Source organism: Argiope bruennichi, chromosome 6 (assembly GCF_947563725.1).
Source record: "Argiope bruennichi chromosome 6, qqArgBrue1.1, whole genome shotgun sequence".
Lineage (NCBI taxonomy): Eukaryota > Metazoa > Arthropoda > Arachnida > Araneae > Araneidae > Argiope > Argiope bruennichi.
Window position 1 is genome coordinate 101,334,081 of NC_079156.1, and position 14,456 is coordinate 101,348,536.

The 14,456-nt window shown below is 33.6% G+C and overlaps 1 protein-coding gene across 1 annotated transcript; it reads right to left on the minus strand.

Annotated features, from left to right (window-relative positions):
* Positions 1-8,572: 8,572 nt before the first annotated feature.
* LOC129972742 (adult-specific rigid cuticular protein 15.7-like) lies at positions 8,573-11,290 on the minus strand. The gene is made up of 3 exons (XM_056086985.1): positions 11,254-11,290; positions 9,300-9,404; positions 8,573-9,210 (listed from the first exon to the last, which is right to left on the minus strand). The coding sequence occupies exons 1-3, from the start codon at positions 11,263-11,265 to the stop codon at positions 8,692-8,694; spliced, it is 636 nt and encodes a 211-aa protein (XP_055942960.1). The 5' UTR covers positions 11,266-11,290; the 3' UTR covers positions 8,573-8,691.
* Positions 11,291-14,456: the final 3,166 nt, after the last annotated feature.

Consider the following 14,456-nt stretch of genomic DNA (forward strand, 5'->3'; position numbering starts at 1 on the left):
TTTAATTAAGAGTATCAAAGTTTTGACGATTCCTGTTCCCAAAAATGCTGAATGTTTTAATCTCTTTTTCAATTCGCTCGAAAAAGCTTTCAAAACAAAAGCAGTTAGTGATAAATTTAAAGCGGAAATTCTATTAAATCTTTTAGGGGATAGAATTGGCAATTTAATGGTTTATATCAAAGAAGAAGAGTTGAGTGACTATGAAAAAATTAAATCTATTGTCTTAAAACAATTTCAACCAACTTATCAAGAATGTCTAAAACAATTTAAAAGTGCAGTAAAATTGCCAACAGAAAATTATGTGCAATTTGCTTCAAGAGTTAGATCTGTTTTTGAGTATTACATTCAACTTCGTAATGTGAATGATTTTTCTAAATTGTGTGAGTTAATGGTTTCTGATCAGATTTTTAGCACTCTTCCTCAAGATTTAAAAAGTCATATCAGTATTAAACAAGGAGAATCTGTTTTTAATGTGCAGGAATTAAGTAGAGAATGTGATTTATTTGTGGCTTCTAAAACCGAAACCAAAACCAAAACTGAGTGCGTTTCGTTTTCCCGCGCATTCGTTACGAATAAAAATGAGCAAAGGAATTTCGGTAAAGGAAATTTTGAGAATCGTAATAGAAATGTTTCTAAAGTGTTCTTATCGAATACTAATTCTAAATGCGTTATGTGCCAGAACAACCACTCAATATTTAAATGTCAGGAATTTCAAAAACTTTCTGTTAGTGATAGAGTTGCATTTGTGAAATCCCAAAACTTATGTTTTAAATGCCTCTCACCAATATGCAATGTGAAAAAGTATTCTGCAAGAAATTGCTTTTGTAATAAACCTCATAATAGGTTACTTCATTATCCCAGAGAGTTTGATCATTTCAGTGGGAGTGGTAAAAACGAAACTAGTACCATAGTTAATAAAGGGGAAAGTTCAACTTTAAACCCGGAAGTTAATTCCTTTTATCCAACTTCTTGCGCAACTAATGAAAATGTGCAATCGACATTTTCAGCTACGAGTACGATTGAAAATAAACAAATGAGAACTGTATTGTTAAGCACGGCTAAATTTTATATTCGAGATAAATTTGGGAATCTGCAATGTGTTAGAGGGTTGCTGGATGTAGGAAGTCAGTCCGATATTATGACTTCGGAGTGTGCAAACAGATTAGGGTTAAAACAAGAAAAAATAAATGTAACAATTTCATGTTTAAATAATTCCTCAATGACTGTTACCAAATTTATTAAAGCTGAAATTTCAAATGCTGATAAGAGCTTTAAGCAAAATTTTGAGTTTCTTGTTGTAGATAAAATCACTGAGTTAACCCCAGTTAAATATTTAAGTGTTAAAGAAAAAATTCCTTCTAATATTAATTTGGCTGATAATTTTATGGTTCCCCAAAAAGTTGATTGTCTCCTAGGTGCTAAATCGTTCTATCATTTGTTGAGGCCAGAAAAGATCTACTCATCAAATGCAGAGTTGTTTTTTCAAAATAGTGTTTTTGGATTTTTGGCTTGCGGTAGTGTAATGGAATTTGATTCCCCAAAAATTCATTGTGGGTTAATTATTGATGAAGATTTAAACAATACCATGAAAAAATTCTGGGAACTAGAAACTGTTGAGTTAGAGACCCCTAAATCCCATGAGGCAAAAATCGCTGAGGAACATTTTGTTAAAACTCATTATAGAGAGCCTAGTGGAAAATATGTAGTCCCAATCCCACTTAAAGAGGAACCTAGTTGTTTAGGCGAGTCTAAAAGTATAGCATTAAAAAGATTAAATTCACTTTGGAGTAAACTATCTCGTGATAAAACTTATTTAAAATTGTATGAAGAATTTATTAATGAGTATGAAAAGTTGGGACATATGAGAGACGTGACGCATGAGACAGAACCAGAGACAGTGTATTACATGCCCCATCATGGAGTATATAGACCAGAGAAAATGACCACTACGCTTCGTGTAGTATTTAATGCCTCTAGTGCAACCACGAATGGAACATCATCCAATAGCTTACAATTTAATGGGGGAATTGTGCAGGAGGACTTAATTTCAATTATGATGCGATTCCGCAAACATCCATATGCATTTATTGCGGACATTGAGAAAATGTATAGGATGATTTACATTCATCCCAGTCAGCGAAACCTACAAAGAATACTTTGGAAGGACAGTGAGTATGGTTCAGTGAAAACGTTTGAACTGTCGACAATTACTTACGGTACTACTAGTGCCCCATTTTTAGCTACTCGAACGCTAATTCAAATTGCAAGGGATGAGGGACACAATTTTCCCCTTGCAGCGCCTGTTGTTGAGAGAGATTTTTATGTGGACGATGTGCTATCTGGTGCTAAGACTTTACCCGTATGCATAGAGATGCAACAGCAGCTCACTTCCATGTTAAAACGAGCTGGCATGAACTTGCATAAATGGCGAGGCAATCATCCTCAGTTGTCTACCACTTCTGGATGCAACTACGACTTTGCAGACTGTGATAACAAAACTTTAGGTGTCACGTGGGACCATACTAATGACTGTTTTTGTTTTAAGGTGTCCATAACTTCAACGGATGTTCATACTAAAAGAACAGTTCTATCCACAATAGCCAAGTTGTTTGACCCTCTGGGCCTCCTTGGTCCTGTGATTTCACTAGCGAAAATCTTTCTACAAAAATTGTGGCTTCTGAATCTTCAATGGGATGATCAGCTTCCTCCTGAAAATCATAGTGAATGGGAGAAGTTTTCAACTGAGTTACAGTGCATTAACAACATCAAGGTGAGCAGATGTATTCTTCCATTTTCCGACATCGAAGCTATAGAGCTTCATGGTTTCAGCGACGCTTCTGAAGCTGCCTTTGGAGCTGTTGTGTACTGCAAATCCCAAACACCTGCTGGTGAGGTTGTTGTCAAGATGGTGGCCAGTAAATCCAGAGTGGCTCCACTAAAGAAGCTCACGATCCCGAGATTGGAGCTCTGCGCTGCTGTGCTGCTGGTGAAATTGATGCAGCTTATCCAGTCGGCTCTTCGATTGAAAGTGTCCAATACCTATTACTGGAGCGATAGTATGATTGTGCTGTCATGGATTAAAAAAGAGACGTCCCAGTTAAAAACCTTCGTGGCAAACCGTGTAGCCACACTTCAAGACCTTTCGTGTCAGGAGCAGTGGAGACATGTTTCGTCAGGAGATAATCCAGCTGATCTTATCAGTCGTGGTGTAAATCCGTCCAAAATGCTCAAGAGTAACTGTGGTGGGAAGGCCCTGCCTTTCTAAAAAACAGTGAGTATCCGTGCAGAGAAATCTCTGACACTGTGATAAAGGACGATGTAGATTGTGAACTCAAAAAAGTTGACTGTGAAAGTGTTTTAGTTACTACATTGAACAATTCATGTGTTACTGATATTCTTAATTGTAGTAATAGTTATACTAAAATATTGCGTGTAATAAGTTATGTTTTCAGATTTCTCCACAACTTGAGGAGTCCAACTGAAAGGAGACTGGGTCCCTTGAAAACAGAGGAAATTAGGAAGGCTGAAACCTTCATAATAAAGGAAATCCAGAGTAGGGAATTTTCAGAAGAGTTAAGGTGTTTAAATAAAAATAAACCTGTTCTTGACAAAAGTAAGATCAAATGTTTAAAACCCTTTTTAGATGAGGTTGGTTTACTAAGAGTCAATGGCAGAATAAGACATAGTAATGTAAATTTTAACTGTAAGTTCCCAATTATTTTGCCTAAAGGTCATAAATTAACTAAGCTTATTATTGAATTCTTTCATAAAAGATATTTTCATTTAGGCCCTACTGCTTTACTACATTATGTCAGACAACGTTTCTGGCCAGTTCAAGGTAAGGCAACGTGTAGGAAAGTAGTGCATGATTGTATTAAGTGTTTCAGAGTTAAACCCATAGGAGTTAAACAATTGATGGGCGATTTACCGAAAGAGAGAGTGACTCCTGACTTCCCATTTAATTGCTCTGGAGTAGATTTTTGTGGCCCATTTCTTGTGAAATATAAACATCAAAGAAAGGGCACTTATCATAATGTGTATGTCTGTTTATTTGTATGCTTAGTTACTAAGGCAGTGCACCTCGAGATGGTCACTGATTTAACATCAGATGCCTTCATAGCGTGTTTAAAGAGATTTGTGGCTCGAAGAGGTTTATGTTCGAAATTATTTTCAGATAACGGCACAAACTTCATAGGAGCAAATAAGGAACTTTCTAAGTTATACAATTTAGTTGTAAAACCCGACGATAGTCTTGCTAGTTATTTGTCAACAGAGGGAATTGATTGGAACTTCATTCCACCTAGAGCACCTAACTTTGGTGGCCTCTGGGAAAGTGGAGTTAAAGCATTTAAATATCATTTCAAACGCATTTTAGGTAATTCCAAATTGAGCTATGAAGAATTCCTAACAGTTATTACGCAAATAGAAGGAATTCTAAATTCTAGACCACTTGCACCTCTGTCGTCCGATACCGATGTGTATGACGTGTTAACCCCTGCTCATTTCTTAATTGGTAGATCCTTAAATACTGTTGTAGAGCCAAATTTAATCGAAGTTAAAGACAATCGATTATCCAATTGGAAAAAACTGACAAAATTAATTCAAATGTTTTGGAGAAAATGGCATATACAGTATCTTAATAATTTGCAACAGAGGTCCAAGTGGAAAGTAGAAAAAGATAATGTAAAAATCAATGAGTTAGTGCTTCTTAAAGATGAAAACCTACCCCCTCAAAAATGGGCATTAGGTAGAATAATTGAGTGTTATCTGGGTGAAGATAAAAGGGTCAGAGTTGTAAAAGTTAAAACTCAATCTGGAGTTTATAAAAGAGCCATTTCAAAAATTTGTATTTTACCTATTGATGTGTAATCTTATATTAGTGTTCTTTATTGTGTGATTAATGTTATTACCTTGTAATGTGTAGTGTTTAAAATCTGAATTTGTGTGTTTTTATTCAGCATTGTGCATTGAATTGTGATATTTCATAGTTTTTCCTTGTGTGTGTGTGTTGACAACATTATGTCAAGGCGGGCGGTATGTTCCGACCTGTCACTGTGCTGCCCTCTTGCGGCAAAGGGAAAAACACTTCAGTGTATCGTGTAGCGTTAGCGAGTGTGTGTGTGTGCGTTAGCAAGGGTAGCGCCTGCTATGCAATGATGACCAGAATAAAAGGAAAAAGAGTCCAAATTTATTCTTGTGTTGTGATTATTTAATAATGTGAGAGCTATCGACGTAAATTTAGTGCTTGTGTAATCATTCCCTTTGGACCATTATCATGTTAAAATTTTTTTTTAAAGTTTACTGAGCCCAAAAAAGGATACGAGTTAATATTTACTACTACATATGTCAAAGAACAACTAAAGATTTATTTCTGTGGAATCAAATTTTGCTTGCAGGGATTTGAAGTTGTCAATGAAAATCAGATTTATTGTTATATTCTTTGAATATGAAATCTCAGTCAAAGTTGTAGTCATTGTTTTCCTCTGAGCAATATTAATTCTCTATTTTTCTCAACGTGCAAATATTTTTAAGTCAGAAAATTCTTGTGTTTCCGATTAAATGGGTTAAATTAAAAAATAATATACAGGGTGTTTTTTTAAAACTGATGGTACTGGGAGATCTCTGTAGCTTGAGCTATCAGCCATAAAGGCACCGAATTTTGTACAGTGACTATTGACGACATGGAAAAAAGGAATCCGAGAAAAAAAAATCAGTTCAAAAAGTTGCCTATAGAGGAAAATGTGGCGCTTTAACTTTAAGACAGCTAAAAATGTGCATAAAAAAGAGGAAAAATTGCAAAATGCAAAATTCAGATTACGTAGTCGACACCAGCGCCAGTATTTTGAGTTATAAAAAAGAAGCGGGGCATTGAAAATCATTTCAAGTACCAGTTGATTTGTAAAATGCGTCTCACTTTAGCACAGCGTGCATTACTTGTGAAGGTCTTTTATCTTAATCAATCCAATGCAGTGGCCTCTCTTCACGAATTTAGAAGTCGAAACAATTTACGTAAAGAACGTCTATCAATTAATTCAGTGAAAGCAATGATTAAAAAATTTGAAAAAGCCGGTTCTCACGCGATTGGCCTGGTAGAATACGGAAACCGGTATCGGAGGATACGATCACAGATGTTGTGACTGCAATCATTGAAAGAAAGAAATCAGACGAGCACTGCTGGTAATAGCAGCACACGTGGAGTTGCCCATCGACTGGATGTTGGTACTTCAACAGTACGGAAAGTTTTAAGAAAAGCTCTTCAATTTTATCCATATAAAATTAGCCTTTTGCATGAATTAAAACCTACAGATTATGATCTTCGATTAACCTTTACTTTGACATTTCTTGTCAGTATGGAGGTCGACGTGGCTGGCCTTGGACAATTCTCTGGAGTGATGAGGCCCATTTTATTTGAATGGGACTGTTAATACTCCGAATTCAAGAATTTGGGCATCTGAAAAGCCCGATGTACTTCAAGAAATCCCACTCCATTCTCAAAAAGTAACTGTTTGGTGTGGTTTTACAGCAGAGTTTACTATCGGACCCTACTTTTTTGAGTCTATTATCCAAACAGGACCACAGACCTGTTCCGTAAGCGCTCAAAGGTATCATGATATGCTGAGTATTTTTGTTATCCCACAACTTCAGCAAACGCAATGCTTAGATAAAATTGTCTTTATGCAGGATGGAGCACCACCATATATTGATACATCCGTACAGTAACTGCTGCGCCATCACTTTACAGAAGAAAGAGTCATTAGTCGCTGTTTTTGTGTTGCATGGCCACCTCGCTCTCTGGATCTAACACCATGTTACTTGTTTCAGTGGGGTTATTTAAAATCGAAAGTTTAACGTGGTCTCGAACTTATCAGTTTTAAAGGATAACTGTTATGAAGATACTTCCTGAAATATTGCGTACAGCTATAGAGAGTACGGTATACAGAATGCAAGTTAGATTGAAAATAGACTTTGTCTTCCCCGGAAAAGCTATTCTACTGAATAAAAACCTAAGAACAAGTTATAAGAAGGAGGTTGAATAGAATCTCCTCTTTTTTTTATTTGAAACCATTTACAGTAGTTATTTTTTCGAATAAAAAACATTTGTGGAAAAATTAATTCTTTGTTATTCATTTATCTGCTTACTGTAGCTTTTTAAAATTTTATCTTGCAGTGAAACTTAAAATTTAGGTCAAAAGCTCCATATCCCCACTATCGGTAACTTTTCGAATTAATCTTTTTTTTTCGAGGATTCCTTTTTCGCATGTCGTTAATAGTCCCCGTACAAAATTTGGTGGCTTTGCGGTTGATAGTCAGAGCTACAGGGGTCTCTCAGTACCATCAGTTTAAAAAAGTACAATGTATTTAGTTTTAAAACTGAATGAGACTTAATACTGCTTCATACAATCTAGAAAATTTCATTTTATTCCCTCAATTCTTTTGCCTTTAATGCTAAAGGCAACGGAATTAATGACTTTGACGAAATCTAAGTTGACTCTTATTACTTAAGAAATCATCATTCACGAATATCCACTATAGCCGATAAAAATATCGACAGATACGAAATTAAATGGAAAATATGTCATCCAGGTTGAATATTTTAAGAGCCAATTGCAAGAACGGATATCTTACTACGACTCCATATCAAAACAATGATTCACATTCTTGAAACTCAAATTAAATTCGAAATAGGATGCTAATTCAACGAATTAAAAACAATAAAAGGTGTGAAAAAACACTTATCCAGGCTTTATCATCCACCTCCAAGGTTTACATACTTTCGCAAAAAAAACTTGCCTAAGTTGAGTTAAAGCTAATTTTCAATTATATTAATGTTATAATGTGATTTTTCGAAGTGAAATGTTGTGAAAAATTAATACTATAGATTAGACAAGGAGGATTTAAATCAAATTCTTCAACATTTCGCTTTAAAAGATAATTAATTTTTAATAAAATGTTACGATGCCGGATGGTTTCATTTCTCTAAAATAATTTTAGAAACAAATTAAGCGTGAAAAATTTAATTAATTCTTTATTTAACAAGCAATTTAACAACAACTAACTACAAAATTTTATGTTAAAGAGAGTGTCATTGGAAATATCTAGAAATATTAAATATGGAATGAATTGTTTTATGACATTTAGCACACTATTATGAGTCATTGTTACTAATATTCAATTTTGTAAAAAAATATGCTAATTCTACAGATAAAAGCAATAATTATAGATTAGCATATGGTTTGCTTTAATATGAAAGCTTTAAGGAATCAAATGTTTCATGCTAACAACTCAGTTTTATTATACGAAATGTAATAAATCATGTTCAAATAAAACAAGTAAATTAATTTTGAAATAATTTCAGTTCACGATTCTCTTTCATCAAACCGTTTCTCACTTTCATGTCAATGTGATATAACTATCGATATCATAAATTATCTGAGGTAATAGATGATTACTTATATTTAACACTAATTCTTGTTTTAAGAAAAATCATGAATAAAATAAAAACTTTACACTAAAAATAAAACAATTCAAACTAGAAAATAGGCAATAAAACATTTATTACACAATACCAACATTTATTTCACAAATGAAAATAAATTAATCCCATTCTATGAGAGCGTTCGCCATTTGCCATTCCAATAAGCCAAAACTATTTGAACTTCAGCAGATTTGAATTCGAGTTGAAAACTGTCTTTAGTGGATGAGAGCTTTGCCAAGTCCCAAACCATATCCAAGGCCGAGTCCGTGTCCAAGACCAAGAGGAGCAGCAAGACCGAGTCCGTGTCCAAGACCAAGAGGAGCAGCAAGACCGAGTCCGTGTCCAAGACCAAGAGCGGCTCCGTGTCCGATGACACCTCCGTAAGCTACTGGGGCAGCGACAGCCAAGGGAGCACCATAGGCAGCAGCATGTCCAACAACAGCGGGTGCAGCTGGGGCTACGTGGTTGACGACTGGAGCCACGGGTCCGGCGTAGGGACTGGCGATGAGGGCGGCTGCTGGGGCGCTGGCGGCGGTTCCGGGTTCGTTGGTCTTGACGGTGGCTCGGAATCCATGTCCGTCAGCGACGTAATCGACTCGTCGGGCCCGTCCGTCGATGTCGGCAATGGTGTAGGTTCCCTTCTTGTTTCCGTGGGCATCTCCTACTTCAGCTCGGGAGTTGCTGGCTCCTAGACCGTCCTGGATTCCGTAGTTGAAGGCGTAGTTGCCGAAAGCCTAGTCGTTAAAAGACAATTTAGTATATGTTGGGAAATCCTTATTTGTGATATAATGGGTTAGAAATGAAGAGCAAAATATGTACTTACATCTTGAGTTTGAGCTCTGTTGCTGACTCCAGTGCTGACCAAAGCGCCGTGTCCGAGAAGGACGGATGCGTGGGTAGCTGCAAGGGCAGCGAAGAGGATGGTGATCTGAAAAAAAAAATTAATTAACATGATATAACAATTTTTATTTCTTTATAAAGGAGAATTGTTGTGGATTTTCAGAAAAAAACTCATTTCAAACGCTGCCAATTTTTCGTAAATTTACATTTCAAATAAAAAACTGAATAAAATTAATGTTTTTAAAATTTTTTTGAATGGAATGTATTTTTTATGCATTTTTTATTTCTGGCTTGTTAGTGGATCCCATTAAAAAAATGAAACGAATGCTAAAATTTGCTTTAAGGAAAATTACTGGAGGTTTTTCATATTTCTGATATATATTTTAATTATTAATTACTGTGTGAACTTTGTATTTATCATAGAATCTAATTTTTTAATCTTTCTTTAAAATAAAATAATAATTTATCCCTTTTTTAATTATTCCAAATGAATGGAGTTTTGGATCTACTTTTCCTTTTAATGGTTACTGGAATTTTTCAAATGTTTCTTACTATATACTTTTTCAATATTTTCTCATTAAAACAAGTATTCATTATTTAAAAATAACGTCAATATTTAAAATAACTATTCATTGATGGAATTCGTAGGACTATATAATTAATAAAAATCTGATGTTTGTATCATAAGGATAAGGTTATAAATTTATGAAATTTATTTTATGGATATGAATACATTATAAAGAAAAAAAAGTCATATCAAATTTTTAAACTTTTGGGGAGGGGCAATTTTAAAATTTAATGTTGTATAAATTCTTTCTTATGAAATTTTCTAAAGCATTTTGAGCACTTAAAAGAGAATTAAATACAAATTTCCATCCAACGCATTTTGAAACTTCCAGATTGTATATGGAGATGTATTTGATTGCTTGCCTTTTAATTGGAATAAATCAAATTCTTTGATCGAAATTTTTAATTATTGGTTGATTGATTTGAAAGGAAAAATTACTTCATAAGTTTTGAACTTTCAGAAATATTATTCATTTGCTTATAGAATCTTGAAACATTATTAAAATAAATGCTAGTTCGAAACAATCATGCTATAACACAAAACTGAATTTTGCCCCATTTTAAGATTTCAAAAATTGCCTTTTTGGTTATATTAATTTAACCTCTATGCAAATATTTCCAAAATTATGACAATATAAAATATCTTTTGAATAATTTTTAACAATGAATATGAATTTTGATGAATTAAATTTAACAACGAATATGGATTTTTATAAATAATATTTAACAATGAATATGAATTTTTATTAATAATTTTTAACAATTCTAGTGCAAAATTACACGAGGAATAAGAAAAATCAAATTATAATACCGGCATAGTCGGGGTATAAATAATTTCAAAAGTCTCAAAATAATATTCTACAATGGGATAGCATTACATCATGTGATTTGAAATAGCTTTATATCATGGGATTTGACTATGATAGTATGGTTTATATAGGCAATCAATGGAATAGATTTAAAACTGTTAAATTAATTGCGCTTTGATTTCTGTTACGATTTAATTAAAAAAAATTTGGTCGAATCATAAACATTTAAATTATGCTTAACAGATTTAATTGATGTAAACCCAGCCAATATCCCCTGCGGACAAACAGCTAACTACTAATATGAAAAGATATCATGGGAATTAATTATAATAATAATATTCATAGTGACAATGAATGGAATAGATTTAAGTTTATTAAAACAATTCCTTTTTGATCTGTTGCAATTTGATGCTTGATTAAAATGAAATCCAGCCAGTATCTCAGGTGCATTAGCTGATCGTTTGAAACAGCCAGCTTCTAATATGAAAATATTTTGAAGCAAAAGAATAACGAAATTAAAAAAAAAAACTATATTTCCATCACATTCAGAAAAAAACTTACCTTAGCAATCATGTTGAATTTGGAAGAAGTATCCTGACTCTTGGAATGGTGAGTACAAGAGCATGAAGTCTTTATATACCGGCATTCAGTAAGGCCAGCTGCATTCGAAAGCGTGATGTACCAGTTTGTAAAAAAATGATCATTCCGATCTGGAATGTGCGTTGACAACTCCACCCAAGGAAACCCGGAGCGTACATTCTCGATCGCTTAACCTTCACAAAAGTGCGAGTTGGTTAAAAAAAATAATTACTGATAGTGATGCACCAGATTGGAAAAAATAATTAAGTTAATCAAGTATGTACGCTGACAACCGCACCCACTGAAGCCCTAAATGTCACGTTTTTGCATTAACCTTCAAAATTATGAACCACTTTATTGGAATGTTAAAAATAAAAGTATACTACAAAATAAATATGCGCATATTTGTGAGGTAATAATAAGGCATAAAATGACATTTTTTTTAATGGAATAGGAAATGCATGTTAATTTTGATTATTTTTCTTGATTTTTCAGTTAGATACGGAAGTGTGTTAATTTAAGATTCATTATTTTTACCCAGGTGGTTTTTCTTCTCGTGGGAAGAATTTATTTAGAGGTTAATGAAACTTGTAAATTATTCTCTGATTAACAAAATTATTGTTTTATTTAGTAGAAAAACCACCTGGAATAACTACCTATTAATTATTTGACAGATACCTGTCCTTGTTGTCTTCTCTGAAAACTAGGTCATAAGATTATGAAAAATACAATGATCTAATTTCAGAGTTGATCAACCTATGCTGACTGTGGAATATCGTAATCAAGTATATGTACCATGAAATTTCATGAAAATATTTCCGCACTTGTTTTTAAGATTTAATTTGAAAATTTTCAAAACGTTAAGTTTATTGAAATGTTCAAAGGAATAAAGCAAAATATTAAATAACTTTAAATTGCATAGTTCAATACTCGTAGTTTAAAAATACATCCTTTCTTGTAATTTTCATTTTTACTTTCCCGTGTGCGAAATAAAGAGAAAATATTGCAATTTTTAAAAAAAAAAAAACATTGAACGAATCGACTTGGTTCAGACCACCTTGGGTTAAAAAAAGAGCACCTTTGAAAAATGTTTGTTTGTCTGCCTGCTTGTGACAAAGAAAACTCATAAACATTTTGAACTAGGCAGATGAAATTTGGCCTGGTATAAGGACTTTGTAAAAACTTTTGTTGATTACTATCAAATTTCGAGCAAATTTCGTTGAATGGAAGTTTGTCTGTCCGGGTATTCGAATGGAATTAACACAATATGTACAAAACGAAGAGAGTTTGGTGGGTAAAATTTGGCACACAAATTTAACATCTATCGTGTAGAGAAATTTTGTTCCAGATCGAGCAAGAAGTTGATCATCTGTCGGTCTAGATTTTCAGAGAAATGTAAATGTTATAACTAAAAAATTCAAAGATTTAAATATATCGAATTAAGTGTGTGAGTTTGTGATTATGAATGTAGTTTTGTGTCAAATTTTGTGTTTCAATCAATGGGGATAAACGCATCTAAAATATAAATGGATTTTCATAAACTATTAATTTCCTGCAAAGGATGAATCGCCAAAAAAACTAGCCAGGGATTCTGGAAATGTATAAATCAAGAAAAATGTAAAAGCTATAATTCAAAAATGCAAAGATTTATGGATATCAAATTAAGTATGCGGCTTAGTAATAATGAATGTAATTATGTGTCAAACCTTTGTTTCAATCGGTTGGGAAAACGCATCTAAAACATAAACCAATTTAAGAATATTGTTAATTTGCTGTATGAGATGAATCGCCAAAAAACTCACCAAGAATCACATCAGTAAAAATGCTAAATTCAAGACAGAATAATAATTCATAACTATTAAGAACCAATGGCATACGGGGTGTTCTTTGATACAGCACCTTTAATAGAGATTGAGCGAGAAAGTTTCGAGGAGACCACTTCCGCTAGTTGAATATAGAATCTCCATTCTTATTTTGGTACATTAATTATTTATTATACTTTTAGAAATATGTATATATTTAATGAATTATGTTTCCTCTTGTTTTAATTAGTAACTGTGCTTTTGAAAAAAAATGCCGTGCACATCTAATATGGGTCCAACGTCTTATTATTCATGTTTATTCAAAATATTTTCGAAACATCTAAATTTTTAAGTAAATTGGTTTCATAATTTAGGAGTTAAAGTTTCTTTATTTATGAAGATTTGAATAACACTAATTTAGAAGATTTTAAACTGTGGTGAAAGCTTATAAGCCAGTTAACAGCTACGCTAAATTGGTGACCCGGATGATGAACCTTCAACCTCCGTACAACTGTTTTGGTGCCATATACCCGTAACGAAAGTCGTCAGACTCACTTGACGCAGCAACAGCATCAGCAACCACTCATCCACACACGCTCGCCATAACGCTTGGCGCTACTCATATGGGTACAGGCGCATTAGAATCAACAGCTAATACATAACCACTCAACAGCCATATCGTTCGACTCACTGGAGGGAGAGTCTGTGGTGAAAGCTTATAAGCCAGTTAACAGCTACGCTACCAGAACAATTGCTTTTGTATCGTGGTCGTGTTACTGGACTGCGAACCACAAGGTTTCTATCTCCAGTTTCTATCCTAGCGTATCAATCCGCTAAAAAACCTTTTCAATGGCCACCTTCAGGAAAATCAGCTAATCAACACGTACAGCGTATTCGAGATAGCCGTTTATAGGGATAAAATTATATCTAAAGTTTCTTAAATAAATGAATTTTGTTCATTTTTTTTTTGTTTAAATTGTTATGTCAATCATATTTATTATGATTTCTTCACACTGGAGACGGAGATATAAAAATTTTAGACATGGTAAATTTTTTTCCAGAAGAACATTTTTGAATCATATCAATTATTACGTTATTAATGTAATTTTTTATGACATTTAGAGGTACTACATTCCCAACCGATAATGTATTATACCTATTTATAACTGTTTATAAATCCGTTATCTGCCAGGATTATTGTGAACAACCTTTACAATCCTCAGTTTATTGATTAACCAATCATCTGTATAATTTTTTGTGTGTTTAAATAAGTGAGATTTATTGTTCTCGAAATGACCAGTCGTTTTTTTACAGGGGTATTCAAATGAAAAGGTACGAAACGTTGTAACAACATAATCCTTAACATATTTGCCTATGCCGCTA

Bases quoted from the DNA above. Each gene is read 5' to 3' on its own strand.
- LOC129972742 (XM_056086985.1), bottom strand. The intron at 9,211-9,299 runs GTAAGTACATAT...TTTAACGACTAG, and splicing joins ACAGAGCTCAAACTCAAGAT to GCTTTCGGCAACTACGCCTT.